General features: G+C 48.5%; 1 protein-coding gene across 1 annotated transcript in view; it reads right to left on the reverse strand.

Moving 5' to 3' along the window:
• The window catches only part of SCHIP1 (schwannomin interacting protein 1), a 285,050-nt gene that overhangs the window by 214,977 nt on the left and 53,063 nt on the right, over positions 1 to 17,010 (reverse strand). The window contains exons 2-4 of the mRNA XM_049785905.1: positions 13,185 to 13,249; positions 9,842 to 9,922; positions 8,587 to 8,719 (exon numbers count right to left, since the gene is read on the reverse strand). Coding sequence (XP_049641862.1) covers positions 8,587 to 8,719; positions 9,842 to 9,922; positions 13,185 to 13,249 — 279 coding nt within the window. The remainder of the gene's footprint in view (positions 1 to 8,586; positions 8,720 to 9,841; positions 9,923 to 13,184; positions 13,250 to 17,010) is intronic.

A 17,010-nucleotide genomic window follows, 5' to 3' on the forward strand; every position in this document is an offset into this window, starting at 1 on the left:
TTTAAGAAGAACAGTTTAGCATAAAGCAATATTCTGGACCACACTAAGCTTACCAGAGGAGGAATCATTCTTTGAAAAATTACTTTTTCTATAAAATTATATTTTCTTCAGTCAAATTCTGAGTAATTTCTTAAACTACTGTGGTCATTCTTGGTAGTCATTCAAACAATCTTTGGGGGGGGTGCGTGATATTCTAATATCATATAGAATGCAGAATCTCATACAACTATGAGTTTTAAGGGGATGTTGAAAGATGTTTTTGAAAAAAAAAAAGGACAGTTGAATGGAGCTATTTTTAAAATACTTGATTATTAGCAGAGATGCCCAAGAAACACCCATCTCACTACTTACAGCATATCAACCCCACATCCCAAGACCCCAAGCATTCACAACCCATGTTATCTATTTTTGAGCAAATATTCAACTTCAACAGCCCCCAAGCATCCTCCACATAACCCAGCAGTGGAATACCTGGACAAATGCTCTTTTGATCATACTGAAAGTGTGATTTGCAAATGCAAACAACATTCTTCCAGACTTGTCTCTAGAGACAGTTGTACATTTACTGCAGCAAACAGAGCGTGAAAACTATTTGAATGAGAATCTAATAGCACAATTTCCAAAGCACTTGCTTGGTCCCTCTTCAATAGAACTGACTTGTGGTGAACTGAACCTCAAAAGTGAGATTCTAAAACTGCAACTGCTGGCTTGGGGCATGGGGGCACTCGCAGCGAGGGGGATTCACAAGGAGATGTTTGCCTCGGAGATGGGTGAAGACCATCCCAAGTCAAGCTTAAGCTCACTCTTAGGCTTCGGCGCTTCGTCTCTCTGCGGGTTCTGGGGATACTTACACTATCCCACTGTTTGACCCCATCACCGCCCCAAGATGCCTCCTCCACAGGCTGCCGAGATCTCTCCATGGTGCTGAAAAGTCGTCCTTGCCCATTGAGAGGCGCGAGTTGCTTATTTGAACTGGCTAGCTCCTGAGGGAATCCAGAAAGGGCTACCTGGAGTTGCCACGCAAAGTCATGGGCAGAATGTCTGTCATAACCAAGAAGAAGCCGTTTCTCTGTCTAACCACCAGCTGGGCAAAAATGACTCCGGAGCAGCAAAAAAAAAAAAAAAAAAAGAGGAGAATGCTCTGCCAGAGCCCAAGTTTGTTGATTCTGATATCTGATATATCAGTGCTCAAAGCAGCCCATGCAGCCTCCACAGCTCTCTGGAGAACAGAGGCTTTCAGGAAAGTTCTGGATCTTTAAGCAGGCATTGAGCTCCCAGTCTTCCAGAGTGCTCTGCACTGACTTTTCTGCTGCAGAAGGAGGAGGAAGCAGAGCCAGACACCGGCTGCCCCTGCCCTGCTCTCAGCCACGCCTCCCGGTGGGAGGACCATCAGCGCAGGATCCGACTTTGGCTTTCAGATTATCTTTTTCTCCGGCTGAAGAAGAGCCACATAACACCCAATGATGTCATCTGGAAAGCGGGTCACATTCGCTGCCGTATGCAGACGAAGCAGCCCCCATGGGAAGTGTCTAGCGTGGTAATTTTCTTGAAAATCCACTTGCATGAAGTCGGGTGTCTTCCTTGGAGCGACTTAACTCCTTCAGTCCCTTGTCACAGAGAGAAGATGGATAGAAACTGTCTCTGTAAGCCAGGAGGCGCTTGCGGGTGGGGGGGCGCTTTGGGCAACAAGTCTATGTAATGAAATCCTGACAGGCACAAGGGAGGGATGAAGTCCTGGTCTGAGTAGCTGGGAGGACAGTAAGAGGAACTGTGGGGGCTCAAAAGGTCTTCCTATTGGGGAGAGGGATTACATCACACCTGGTAGTGCTCAGGGCTTACTTCAGGCTCTGTGCTCAGGGGCCACTTCTGGTGAGTTTGGGGATTCATATGGGGAGCTGGGGATCAAACCATATGCAGCTGCTTGCAAGGCAAGTGCCCTTCCTGCTGTGCTAGTCTCTTTTCCCTAGAGTCTCTCCCTCAATGTCTCAGAATGTATAGCAAGTTAAAAAATAAACCACTTTAAGTCGCACCATGTAAACATTGTGAAATGAAAATTAAAAAACTGCCTTGAACTTCTAACAACATTTAATGAGATTTAAAAAAATATCTTATAAACATAAAATCTACATGAACTCTGGAAGGATTCAAATTTAAAATGTTTGCTGGAAACATGGCTTATTTTTAGCTGTTTTTTAGTTTAGAATAAATCAGCAATGAAAAACTTAGCTCATATTATACATGTAACTGGCAATACATGATATTATTTGGGGTGTGACCTCCCAAATGGCACTCAGGGGTTCTGGGGCTCTCTGTTGGCAATTCTCAATCCACTGGGTTAGCAGTTCAAAGTGGCCTGAGGATGAGGTGCTATAGTTTGGGGTGCCCTGTGGTGCTGGGATTGAACCGGAGTTGACTGCTTAAAAGGCAGGTCTTTCTGGACATCTAGTCATCCCTGTTCTTCCCAAGGTTTTCACCTGCTCAAGCCCCCACTGATCTGTGGGTGAAGCCAAAATTTCTCCAGACTCCCTGGGGTTTGACAGGGTTCTCCAAATCAATAGTAGGAGACTCAGTTTATCCTGAGTTAGCCCAGCCCCAGGCACAGAGTGGTCAGAAACCACACGGAGGCTCCATGTCTGGTCTCACAAACTGAGCCTTTGAGTCAGGGAGGGAAAGAAGTTGGGTACTGAGTCTGCAATGCTGTCTTCTGAGACAGATGAGTCTTTCTGTCTACACTCGACCAGCCTGGGAACACCACCAGATGGTCCTAGAACTCTGGGGAGGGCCGTGAAAGAAATTATGATCTGCGGGAACCTTCATAGAGTGTTTACAGCACAAGCTTTACCTCCTGTCACCAACAGCAGGGGCCCCTGAGAAAGAAGCCAGTGCCTGGAATTGGTGTTCAATGACCCTGATTCTAGAACTAGCTCCACAAGTACCCCTGAGACCAATAGCCCAATAGATATGGGGGACTGAGAAAACAAGAAGAGACTCAGTGAAGAGACATCCTGCCCCACACATGCCTGCAGACTCAAAATATGTATCAGCTTCAGTAAAGCTCCCCAAAGTTCTGATGGAGATAATTGGCGAGTTTACCCTCTGCCCCAACTCGATTCCCTCTACTCCAGGAAGTACCTTGGGGATGTTTCTGCAGTAAGGATTTTGTTCCTACTCCTGCCCAAGCTTTCTGGGCAAGCTGCCAGTGATATTGCTATTGGGTCTGATAATTACACAATTGTGCCAGGCAGAGGTAGTGCTCATGGGGGCAGGGGTAAAGACCCAGCATGGGGCACTCAATGAATACCAGTAAAGGAGTGAATAAGTGTTGCAAAGCTCATCCAGACAGGTAATTCCTTGCAAAACACAAAACAAATAAACAAATTCCAGAGGATTTCCAAAAGAAGGTGAACTCAGTACACTGCCCCCATCTCTAATTTCTCCTTGAACCCCGAAGCATCTTGTTATTCATCCAGTAAATAAAAGGTGATTTGTAGAAAAAATGTTGGGCTTGGTAGCAGAGAGCCATTCAGATTCAACCCTCTTTCTCATCTTGGCTGGAGTGTGAGGAACAAATGGACATGACCAGGAAAGCAAAGGTTGTGACTCATGAGGATACACAGAGAAAATACATTTGTTCTCAACAATAAAGGGGCCTTGCCTTGCTCTCCACACTCAAAGGGCCATCTGTGAGACCACTGGGAACTCAGTAATTCACTAAGGACCAAAGAGCTGTGAGTTCAACAAAGAACAGCCAATTTTGCGTAAAATTATGACCTCAGGGAATTTTCCCTGCTAGAGGTCCTTAAGTTTTTCATTCCCAAATCAAAGAAGCATGCCCTTTTAAAAAATGTGTTAAGAAAATTTTCTCACAGTTAAAATTAAGAGGATAATTTGGGGAGACTGAATCTATATTACTAATATCTACAGACACAAAAGGAGGACTATTTGTGGCATAAAACTGACACTGTCAGACAAGACCTAGTCAAAAATGTCACATAACATAAAGTTGTTATATGACTTCCAAAATGTTGGGAAAGAAGACATTTGCATTCAAGACTGGCTCGGAGAAAAGCAAATCATATCTGCATCTATATATGTGGCAAAGAATATTCTTTTGGATATGATGCTGGCATTCTTGGAACTAAAAATTAAGGCATATATTTTGACAAAATATGGGTGCTACTTGGGTGTCTGAGCAGCTTGAAGACAGAGTTGGGTCCTGAAACATGAGCCACCATGTAGCCTCATACACACATCTCATCTTGGGGGAATACCTGGTAATGCTTGGTGGTAACTTCTGGGTCTCTGCTCAGGAATTACTCCTGGTGGTGTTCAGGGGGCCAAATGGCATGCTGGAGACTAAACCCAGGTCATTTGTGTGCAAGGCAAATGCCCTACCTTACCTTCTGTACTATCACTCTGGCTCCATGAAGCCCAATTTCTTTTTTTTTTTTTTTTTTGGTTTTTGGTTTTTGGGTCACACCCGGCAGTGCTCAGGGGTTACTCCTGGCTCCATGCTCAGAAATTGCTCCTGGCAGGCACGGGGGACCATATGGGACGCCGGGATTTGAACCGATGACCTTCTGCATGAAAGGCAAACGCCTTACCTTCATGCTATCTCTCCGGCCCCGAAGCCCAATTTCTAAGTGAAGTTATCTTGGAGCTCTGGTCTCTGTCAGCAGGTACTCAGAAAACAGTGAATTTACCTCTCTGTGCATACAGCATTCTTGCAGACTCACTTACCCCTTGAAAGTCCTTCAGGGTCTTAGACCCCAATAAGCAAGTGCACTTTGGAACTAGTTCTCCTTTGTGTTTCTAAAGACTGAATCTCAAACATGACCAAGGGTTAACCTAGGCACAGGGCAGACCAGCCCAAGGCTCTCTCTCACTGGAAGCCAGGTCCGGAGGGTGGTCTTTGTTCAGGACCACTGAGTTCAAGGAACATGTGATAAGACCCCAGAGCCCACTAGAGCTGCAAATCTGAGCTCAAGTGCCCCTGGCGGTACAGGGGTGGAAGCAAGGTGGGTTGTGTGCCAGGCAAGTCTCAACAAAGACACTCTTTCTGACCCTCAAAGCTGCAGTCCTGTTGGGGTGCAAGAAGATACAGGGTCTTGTTTTTGCAGCCTGAGTTGCCCTCCCATCTCAATCACCACACAAACAAACACATTTTTACTCTTTGGGACTGGACTGGAGAAGTTGTCTTGGGTGTGCACAACACTGAACCCCATGACACACACACACACACACACACACACCCTTCTCTGCCGTTAGCCACACTGTCCTCATCACAGACCAGCCCACAGACACCTGCTCTGGTGCATCTCAGGAACTTGGTGAGGACAAACCTGCAAGGGCCTGTGCCTCTTGGGGAGCAGGAAAAGGCCCTGCCCCAGCTCAGGATCCAGTTTCGACAGTGCTGACCAGATTTCTAGCTCTGCACCATGCACCATGCACAAGTGCGCCCCAAACTCACACTAGGGCCTGGGAAGCCAGGAGCTGGGGCCAGGAGCCACACTGTCCCCAGAGACGAGAGCCGTCACTACAGCCAGGGAGGGTGGGCAGGGCTTCAGGACTGTTGCCTCAACAACCCCTATGGGTGAGAAACCTCCCGAAAATCCAGTTCATCCATTCAAAATAGGCCTTTGCTGCCCTGGTTCACAAATTACAGAAATTCTGGAAATGCAAGTGGGAAGACTGTTTGTCTTGTGAGCCTGATTGACTGAAAATACACAAATCGTTTTTTCTCTGGGCTACAACTATTATTTTTATGGTAACACGTGTGTGTGTGTGTGTGTGTGTGTGTGAGAGAGAGAGAGAGAGAGAGAGAGATGCTGTGGTGTAGGCACACTTGATAGACACACTGCAAACACATGCCCCCCACCCTGCTGCCCTTGCGTTTGGCACCAACAGCTGACGTCTGAGGTTCTGATCACAGAGCAATGATAAGGAGACAATTTAGGAGATCAAGAGAACAATTTCTCCCTTCAATCTCTGCATTCATTGCTCAGACTCTGAGATGGCCAGGCAGGCTGAGTGGTACACACACACACACACACACACACACACAGTACAGGATGGCGGGGTCAGGGTGACATGACCAACACCCCTCACCCTTCGCCCTGGGAATTATGCACAGAATACTCATAAAGAGACAGCAGAGAATGGCACTCATCTGGGATCCAGCATGAGCTGAAAGAACCTTCAAACACAACCATTGCTGCCAAACCTGGGATAGGGAAAAACTCTAAGGGCTGTTGCAATGACACCAAGATTAACCAGATCCAGAGGCGCAGAAGATGTCTCCTTCTCAGTCTGTGTGTCTCACCTAGGTAGTGGGGAGGTTGAGACATGAACGTAGCCCAGTGAATAGCCACTTGAAGCATGGCCAGCAGAGACACTGGCCAGACTATGGGAGGTTTGCTGAGGAAAGGCAGAGATTTGGGACTACAAAATCAGAAAATTGAAAGAAATAGACAAAGGAAGGTAGATGCTCAATATGACAAGGCAGGAGAGACAGGGTGCTCCGAGTGACCCCTGCAGGTCAGTGCACACCAAGGAAAGGCAGCTGAGCAGGTGGCCCAGTTTCAAGCACAGCAGTATCAACACCCTCCCCTCCCCAGCTAAAGGCAGTGACACATCATAGCCACCTACCCTGAGCTGGACCAGAATCCGTGGTTCCAAGGAGAGGTGAGGCGCAGCCTCTGGGATCTGCCATCAGGCTGTAAAACTTGCCTGATCTCAAGGAGTTAAGGACTGCCAGGCACTGGCCCTCACTCAATGCACCGGAGTGATGTCACACTGGAGGGGAGGGCAGGTGACAAGCCAGCATGGGGATCTGATGACATAGTGTATCACAGCAGCTGAGACAGTTTCTGAGGGGGAAGCCTACATTGGGGAGGCGCTGATGACACTCCAGCAAGGGGGTTGTAGGCTTGGTGTACTGTGAGGGGACAGTGACAGTACAATGTCACATGGGAAAAATGACACCATCATTCCCCCAGGGGGTGGTGATGAGATACATCCCAGAACAATACAATCAGTCATATCTGCTGGGAGAACAGAATGCTGAAACAGTGGAGGGACCACCGCCCCAGATGGGTCCAAAGTGGGGAGCAGAAAACAGAGCAAGGCACAGTTCCTGAGTCACAGCAATTCTTGCATGGAATCCTGGCACCTGCGTTTTGCTTGCAGGTCTCTGGGATCATGGTGGCACGGGTAGTGATGGACAGCAAAGTCACAGCCCTCTACACAACTGTAATACCAGCAATCACCCTGAGATGACACACGGGGCCCTGCAGATCTGAACCCTTTCCCCAAGGACTTCCCGCACCCAGACTCAAGTCCAACACGGCGGTATTTTCTTTGCACCTTCCTTTGGCATCCAGAACCAAGTGGGCCCAAACTTTCAGTTCCACCTTTGTTGCACCCGGAAATCATAAATTAAATGCAAACCCTGAAGAGCAAAGATGATGGCGCCCTCTAGTGGCAATTCCGGGGAGGCCAGAGACCAGTTCTGGTGTCTCCTCAGTTGACCCGGGGTGAGTGGGAAATAACTCTCCCAAAACACATTCTGGGGGGCCACGCCACGACCAAACCTGCAACACATGACAAGCAGCCAGCCCTTGGCCGTCCTCTGGTCTCTCTGTGAGCCTGCACTATTCCGAAAAAACAGAACAGCAGCCGTGAGTGACATGTGAAATGGGGCCAAATGTGGGTTTTCACCTCAGTCCTGTAGCAACACTACACAGAAAGACGTGCCTGAACCCCGAATGCCTGGTGGGCTCCCACACACAGGGTAAGTGAGATGCAAGTGAGGATGTGAGAGTGTGTGTGCGCATGTGTGCATATACGTGCAAGAATCTGATTCTGTGAATGACTTGCTGGTGTGTGAAAGTGTTCAAAAGTGAACTTGAGTATAATGTGAGTGAATGCGAGTTGGAGTGTGACTTGAGCATTGAAGTATAAGTGTGTGCGTGTACATGTGAGTAAGGTTTGGGAGAAAGTATGAGTGTGTTAGAGAATGTGAGTGTGTGTGTGTGTGTGTGTGTGTAAAGTTTAAGTGTATATATTAAAGTCTCTGAGCATATTCATTCCTGACCACAATCCAGTTCTTAAACCTGTGCCTTGGGCCTTGACCTGCCCTTTCCTCCCAGGCCCCGCTCCAACTGGCCCTGCTGCCTTTCCCGGTGAAAGGCGCCCCAGTCTCCATCTTTCAGCCCCTGCTGGAAGGTCCTTGGGATTCAGGTGTTGTGGACCATCCTGAATCCCCCCCATACCTCATACCATACCTTGTGAGCCCAATACAGGTCCCTGCTGGCATTTGAGCAGCTACCCTTAATACTTGCCTCCCTGTTGTCCCTCTTACAGCCCCTCTCAGATCCCGAGAACATGCCTGTCATCATGCTGGCAAACCAGAACATGAACTAAGCAAGGTGAAACTTTCCAGCAATGCCCAGGTCAGCATATACCAGCAAAGGTGAGAGTCATTGGAGGCACATCATGTTCCAGCCCAGTCAAGACTTTGGCCTTGGTCAAAATTTCAGGGCCAGCCAAGTCCCCAGGGACTTGGGGAAACGCATGGGCACTTACTGGTGTGCTACTGGTGGACACGGTGCTCATGCTGATGGAGCTGCTCAGCTTGTCCGAGCAAATGGACGGTGGTGACGGGCTCCTCCTGGGGGCATCCTGGCGCAGCAGGTACTCCCGCCAGGCTCGCTGGATGCTGCAAAAGGTGCAGAGACGGTCACCCGATACCATATGGACACAACCCCTCACTGCCTGTCCCCCACGCACTCATCTGGGCCCATGGGTCATCAGCAGGACAGATATAATGGCCTGGCTACACCCGCCTCTGGTCTCCTGAGAGATCCTTTCCTGGGCTGTCTTCTATTTTAGAGAGTTCTTTGCAGGGACTTTGTGGCCAAATGTAAGCATGTTCTCAGATGCTCTTCTCAAAGTGCAGCTCTGTTTCTCACATGTGTATGGCCATGTGCCTTTACATGTGTTTACATATATGTGCCAGTGTATACACATTTCCCAGAGGGAGGGGATGGGAAAGGAGGAATAGAGGCCTGCAGAAGCATCCAGGCAAGGCTAATGTCCCCGTCTCCACTCACATGGGGTTTGGGATATTTGCTGGGTCCAGAGGTGGCAGATCACAGTGCCTCAGTGGCTCTGTCTCTGCTAACACAGAGGTACATTTACACTAACTTTATTTTTTCATTTTTGCAGCCTTTATGTGTCATAAGAGGGCATGGCCACTTGGTCTTATTATAGAATTTAAAAAGTAGGGATTGAGATCAGAAAGGAAAACAGAGTTGTCAGAAATAACTTTACTAAAGCTGGACTAGGAAGGTGAAGGGAATGGACTGAAAATGTGTGTGTGTGTGTGTGTGTGTGTGTGTGTGTGTGTGTGTGTAGGCGTGCCTGCTTGTTTTATAAAATTTTTGTTTGAGGCCACACCTTGTAGGTAGTCCTGGTTCTGCACTCAGGAACAACTCCTGACAGTGCTTTGGGTTGCTGGTGATAGAACCCAGATTGGCCACGTGCAAGGCAAGCGCTCGGGTCTCTCTGACTCCTCAAAGTATTGTGATAAAAGAATATACCAGGTAGAACCACCCAAACCTCAAGATAAATGCTCTCTTGGAAATGCTGGAGAGTGCTGAAGAGAGTGACAAGGACCTGGGACGCCGGCAGTTCCCACTCATGGCCAGCAGTACAGGAGGGTCCCCTGGGCCTGTGTCTCCCCCACACCTGTGCAGGGGGTGGATGGTGTGAACTTGACCCCAGTCCCGGGCAGCTCAGAAGCAGCAGAGCATCAGTCTGGCGACCTGCGGACACTTACATTTTCACCTTTGATTCCAGGGGCTGTAGGCCAAGGTGTCGTTTCTGCATGTTGTTCTCCTCGTCCAGGGGCAGCTGGTGGCTGCATAGAGAATCACAGGCTCAGCCCAGGTAGGCCCAAGCGGCTAAGTCCACCTGTGTCCTGCCCCCAGACCCCTCGAGTTCTGCTCGCAACCCTCCCCTGCAGGGTCTCCCCACCAGGAGCATGCCATACAGATACGGGGCAACCCGGCCAGCCAGGTCCAGCAATGGTCATTGCCCTCTGAGCTGGGCTAGAAAAAAAGTCCATGTCCGGGCAAGGCGCAGCAGCTGGACAGTGCCTGGGGACAGGGACTCTAGCCAAAAAACTGGGAGCAAAAGCATCATGGTTACAGAAAAGGGCAGAGCAGGAAACCCACAGTCCTGGCCCTGCTGGGTTCACTTATGTTACCTGCATTGCCCACCCAGGCTGGCCTGAGCCTGGGCTTTGCCCTCTTCTGGGCCCTTTCTGAGCCACAGAGCACACTGGCCCATGCATAGGCATGTGGGGTGGAGAGGGGTAGGGTGCACGCATTTGTGTTAAAAAAAATAAAATAAATCCTTGCGTGGGCACGAAAACTCGTGCATACCTTTGCAGCCAGCCCTGGGTGCATCTTAGGCTTCATAGGTATAAACCCTGAGCACCCAGATGGACTAGATGAACCCCGCACCAGGCATGCCCAGGCATCACTGGCCTTGCATTGAACTGGCCTGGTTTTCCAAAATCACCGGCTGGGACCCTTTGGACTACTAAGCACAGCTTTGAGGACTTCCCAGCCCACCACACACACACACACACACACACACACACACACACACACACACACACACACAAAATCAGGTGTCAGGAAAGAGCTTTAAGTCAGCTTAAGTAAGGTGCTTTCTGGCCTCTGGGAAGGTGGTATGAAGGCATCGCTCCCAGACAGGCCACTAGGCGGCAACATCGCCCCAAGATGTGGTACCAGCAAATGTATTTTCGGTGATACTGGGGGCTTGTATGAGCATGACCCGCACAACAAATGCATGCGGGAAGGCTGGGAGTGCAGCTCCTGGAATGAGTGCGACTTGCAGTATTTGCAGAACTGAAGGGAGGGGGCATCTGGCAGGTACACGGCGCTCAAGTCTTTGCCAAAACTCATGGGGAATCCGCAGATCTGTTCATTTGGGGTGACCTCCAAAAGTACTAACCAACCAGGACATTCAGGTTTAGATTAGACAGAGGTGGTGGCAGGGCAGTGCGGTTGGTGATCATTTATTTTCTTGCAGAGTTGAGGCAGGAGTTGGAACTCAAAAGCATTAGGTTAATCCACAGCTACGAACAGGTGGCAGACTCTCAGTCAGAGCCGAACTGTGCTGCTATTCATGGAAATGAGCCACACTTCTTTACACGCATGAAAGTGTCTGTGTTATATAGGGAAGCATTTCCATAAGATTATCTCTGCCTGTTGTCCCACCGTCTACCTTTTAGATGGTGACGCTGTTGAGAGCCCAATAAATAGTTTGGGAGCGAGGTTCTGGGGGTCTTTTGGTAGAGTTTACTAGCAGGTGTTTTTTGGAGCTGCTGGTAGGCTGACAAAGGATTCTGCACCCAACTTTCTTACTCCTTTACCCTCCTGTCTGTGTGGTTTATTTGCTGCGGATAAATATTACCAAGATCTCCTCCCTCACAAGGGGACAGGAGAATGGGAATCAATTTCTCATTCTGGGAGCTCTTTGAGGATCCATCGATAACCAATCAAGGTGTAAACGGGACCCAACAGTCATGGGTTGTGTGTGCTCTCTGAGCCTATGTGTGTTGGCATGTATATATGTGCATGTGTGCATTTGACTGGCTCCTCTGTGGTTTGGAGAAGGCCACAATTGCAGCTCCCCTTGCCCAAACTACCCATAACCATCCCAAGTCTTGGGGAGTAACGGGGTGCTCCAAAGGGGCAGAGCTCACCTATCTCTGACCCCGCTCTCACTTCACCTCGATCATGCCGAGGAGCTGAGCTGATTTATAACACAGCAGTAATGAAATGCCTAATAGACTTGAACAGAGCACACCCATTTTTCAATCAAATCTGGCAGCTTTCAAGGGTAAGCCAGCAATACAACCAACGGGAAAAAATCTCCAGAATTGCAGGCAAATGGATACTGGGTGTTGGGAGGGCCCTGGGTGCTGTGAGTCTCCTCCCCATATCCTGTGGTGAGGTCCCCAGTTCAGAAAAGGGGGAAATGTAGTGTACCTATCTGAGACCCTGGATCTAGGTGTAGCTACCTGAGACCCACCCATTTCTGGGAGGGGTCTTGGGAACCAGATAGTAAGTGTAACCTTACCTGCAAGACCCCGCCCATTCCTGGGAGGGGTCTTGGAAAAGTTAGATAAGCCTTGCACCGAGGGAATTCGGCCCTTTTTTTCTGCGCTGCTGGGCGCTCTGGCTTTTGGTCTCTGCGTTCTGGTCTTTGACCAGCATGGAGCCCAAAGGGAAGATGGCTGAAAGGAGTTTAGATGCAGGGCCAAGAATAACTAGTGCTTGAAAGGTTATGAGTAGGCCACACACATGTGGTGAATAGGGCATGAATAAAGTTAATGCTTCCCGATACCTGCCTGTGAGTGAGTGATTTCGCCTTTCACCTGGGCCTGGGACCCGCCTGCTGGATGGGGTTGCGGAGCCACGTGGCCTGGGATGGCAGAGAGAAATCCATAGCCATCCATCGCCATCCAGCCCCATCGTTAATTATTTAATTCAACACCCAGACTTTTCAGTCGGGCATATGCAGAGCTAACTGGCCACACCCAGTTCCCACGTTTTCATTTAAGGAGAGGATGAAAAGATCCTGGCTGAACTCACCCTCCCCCAAGGGTCTAGAATCCAGGAAGAAAATGGGGGTTATTTCTCTCCGCTCACAGGCTCTGCCTACACTGTCATGGGTTTTGGAACCAAGAGACAGAACCTTTCGACACTACCCAAGCAGAATTCGGACTGGCCCTACATGCTCTTTATGTGTTTGCCTGAACCTAGAAAGGAGACATGGCTTTGATCCCAGGTTGTGTTCATCTCCGCTTGTGTCTGTCCCATCTGAGGAAAGTCTCTCCCATGTCATCAGTGTGCCTAGTGGTTTTCCGAGAGTCTAGGATGGCCTGCTCATGCCTGGCCTGTGAGGAGCCAGAGATACAGGGTGCTTCCAGCCTTCAGGTCCTGCTAACTTGGCAGCCTGAGCCCAGCTCAGCCCTGCAGGACACATCCCAGAAGCCCCCTGACTGCTCAGAACTTACCTCGTGCTCTCACGCAAATGTTTTAACCTTGCACATCATTCAATGCCCTTCAGTATTTTCCACTTACTTTTCAAGTAAATATTTTCCATCGTTCACTTGTTCTAAAGGATTCCGCAATCTTTTCAGTTCTTCCTGTGAAAAAGAGAAGAAACAGGTTACAGACAGACCACAGGAATGCACACTAAGTCTTTAGGACACTTGTAGCCAAGTTGACTTTATCTACAACAGCTCAGCGGTGCTCTAATAGAGGAACGCCAGGCAGTCCTGGTGTTTGAAGCTTGAAAGGTGCTACTTCCAGTGGTTCCATCTCCCACCTGTGGAAAAAACTTTCTTTTTTTTTTTTTTTTTTTTTTTTTTTTTTTTTTTTTTTTGGTTTTTGGGCCACACCCAGCGATGCTCAGGGGTTACTCCTGGCTGTCTGCTCAGAAATAGCTCCTGGCAGGCACGGGGGACCATATGGGACACCGGGATTTGAACCAACCACCTTTGGTCCTGGGTCGGCTGCTTGCAAGGCAAACGCAGCTGTGCTATCTCTCCGGGCCTGGAAAAAACTTTCTAACAAAAGATGATGCTGACTTCCCTCTGCCCATCCTGAGTGGGTGTGTCCACATGGCCCCCACTATTCTCAACTGACTAGGGCAGCAATCTTGGGTTCAGGTTGCTAGCTAGCAGATTCCCGACCTCTTCAGGTCTCCTAGCAACTATCCTTACCTCTCTGCAGATCCAGATGCCCACACACGCATGTAAAGAAATATGCATGCCTCCACACATGGGCCCATAGGCACACATCTCTGCACACCCATACACCACATAGGCACATGTGTGCACATGAATACATTACAGTTCACAAACTGTAAACACAACAGTTAGTTACCATGGCAACCAGTGCACTGGCCCCAATGATGTGGGGACCCCAGGCTCCAGGAGGCAAAAGGATGTACAGGAAAAGCGGCAGGTCAAACGCCTTAACGGAGAGGGGCTGGAGCTATGGCTCGGAGTGGCAAGGAGTCTGCCTTGCTGGCAAGGCAAAAAGACATTCAAAATAAAAACTAGCTAGCCTAGGACAGACCTCAAAGTTCAGTCCCCTGGAGTCCCATATGGTCCCCCAAGACAGGAGTGATTTCTGAGCGTATAGCCAAGAGTAACCCTGAGCTTCACTGAGTGTGGCCCAAAAACCAAAAACCAAAAAAGCCTTAATGAAAAAGACAGTGACTACTACATTCACTCCATAAACTCACACTCATTCAGTTTAAACAGATGCCACTTCATTGGGCTCATATTCCCCCTGAAATCATTTTTTTTTTTTTTTGGTTTTTGGGTCACACCTAGTAGCACTCAGGGGTTCCTCCCAGTTCTATGCTCAGAAATTGCTCCTGGCAGGCTCGAGGGACCATATGAGATGCGGGATTCGAACCACCGTCCTTCTGCATGCAAGGCAAATGCTCTACCTCCATGCTATCTCTCTGGTCCCTGAAGTCCTTCTTGAGGAGACACAGGAACCTGGGTACAGGTGGTGTTTAGGCAAGCCAGTGTGTACCCCACACACTTTATCAACATCCCAGTCCTGAGCCCCCTTTTTATATTGGGACATTTCTTTCCGAGGCACAAAGGCCAGTATTACCCAAAGCCCAAAGCCCATGTCCTCATTTTAATCAGACACAGTGGGCTTGCTCAGTGCCTCCCACACAGCCCTTTAATTTTTTTTTAATGGATGCATAATAAGGGTCCCTGAAAAGGCCTTACTGATGTTTGCATAATTTGGGAATGTGGAGAACATAAAATCTATACTAATTTTAGCTTGGCCCCATTGAACATGAAATATTGATTATTGCTCTGTATACCAGAATTTATGAAGCTGGAGAAGCTGATGTCCACACCCAGGGGCACCCATGCTTGCCCCTGGGCCTCAGTGGCTATAAATGCTGCTCTGGTGACAGCTGGGAAACCTCCAACTGCTCCTGATCTGCACCTGAGGAGATACATCCCAAATTACACTGCAGTGGCCAGCTGCACACTGGACCTGGGGAAATTACCTTGGAGTCTGGCCAAACTGCTGCTGAAATAACTCTGTGAATTACAATGATTCCCAGGGCCTTGTTATAATGCAAATGTGCTTGACAATTTATTGCCACTTCCTTTCTCCCTGTGGTGACCCAGGGTATTTACAGTCACCTCATCTATTTAGAGGCAAAAAGACATTCAAAATAAAAACTCAAGATTCATGCTTTGCCCACTGGAGAGTAGAGACTAACTCCTTTCTTTTTCCTTTACTCCATACCGCTTTTTTTGTTTTGTCTTTATTTTTGACAAGAAAGTATGCATTTTTTGTTTCTGCACTATACATCAAAGTTTTTGAAAGTTGGCAGATCTGTACATTTCATACAAGGAAGTTATCTTGCAGCAGAAGCATGAATTTGGACAGACGAGGGAAATAATCTAATAGGACTCCAGAGGTAGGATTCACTGGAGACTAAGAAACTGAGAGGAGAGGATGAGAGAGAGAGAGAGAGAGAGAGAGAGAGAGAGAGAGAGAGAGAGATGTGTCTAATCAGTCACTTTATGAACATTTCAAAGTTCCACCAAAAGAGAAGATTGGGGATTTTAGGGTAACAAGTTGGGGGGTCCTGTGTGGGGACCTGAGTGAGGGGTCTTGTCACACATGGGGGGACCAGGTGAGGTGATCCTTTCATATAGGGGAGACAGTGAGAGAAAGTCCTAGCATAATGTTTGCTCCTCATACTACCTATTTCTTTTTTGTTTGTTTGTTTTGGGGGGTCACATCTGTGGCACTCAGGGTCTGTGCTCAGAAATCGCTTCTGGTAGGCTTGGGAGACCATATGGGATGCCAGGAATCAAACTTGGGCTCATCCCAGGTTGGCCACATGCGAGGCAAATGCTCTACTGCTGTGCTATCTCGCCAGCCCCACTACCTATTCCTTTTTGTCTTGCAAAGAAAAAGACCTTTCAAAGTACTTGAGTTTTTGCTCTCATTCATCGCTGTGCCAATTCCTTGGCCTGAAGACACCAAAGCTTTTTAAGCCTGTTCTGAGATGCCCATAGTCAAGCTCATGAAAAGATAGATGCCAGCTAGAGGCAGTAAGTCAGCATTAGGACAATGGTTGTGATGTTTTCTGTCCCTAAGGCTCTCCCAGTGGGAGGAGGACCAGGTTTCTATCTGATGGCCCCTGACCAGCTCCCCCAGCTTCACTTTGCAAATAAATCCACAGGACCTCAAGCTGCCTGATCCCTGTGGCTGCAGCACTGCCTGACAGGATGCTCACTCCAAACTCCTATAGGTCTAAATGCCGCCTTTTAGTAGGTCTCAGAACTTAAGCTGGTTTTCTCTATCACAGACCTCCTAAAGTTATTGTTGTGAATGAAAACCCATTTCAGTACTGCCTAGCCGTATCCATTAAACTTCTGAGACATTAAAATAATTGATGTGATCCAGTCTACAGACTGAATTGAAACTCTGGGGGTAGTCTCAGAATGAGGGGGTGAGTCCCCCACAACTCCCACTCCCCTGCCATTGGAAAACCTAGGAGTTTCCCTACCTCTAGCTCTCTTGGAGGCAGAGAAACAGCTCAGTTCCACAACTAAGCTCCAACAAAACATGATGGTGCAGATCAGGTAAGTGATCTGTGCTGACAACTCCAGGCGATCTCCAAATGAGGTGGCCAGATTCCCTTTTCAGCTTGAGTCACAGCAGCCTCTAGCCACACCAAATACCCTCAACAGAAACAGCCCAGCTTCTCAACTCGACCATTTCAAACTTCCAATCACTGAACTATTCCAGATCTATAGATCCGAGATCGCTCAGCCATATTGACACCGCCAAGGGTCATAATAGGGTCAGCCCAGTAGGATCACAGCAAATCAGATAGAAAAGTTGC

This window comes from Suncus etruscus, chromosome 13, assembly GCF_024139225.1.
Source record: "Suncus etruscus isolate mSunEtr1 chromosome 13, mSunEtr1.pri.cur, whole genome shotgun sequence".
NCBI lineage: Eukaryota > Metazoa > Chordata > Mammalia > Eulipotyphla > Soricidae > Suncus > Suncus etruscus.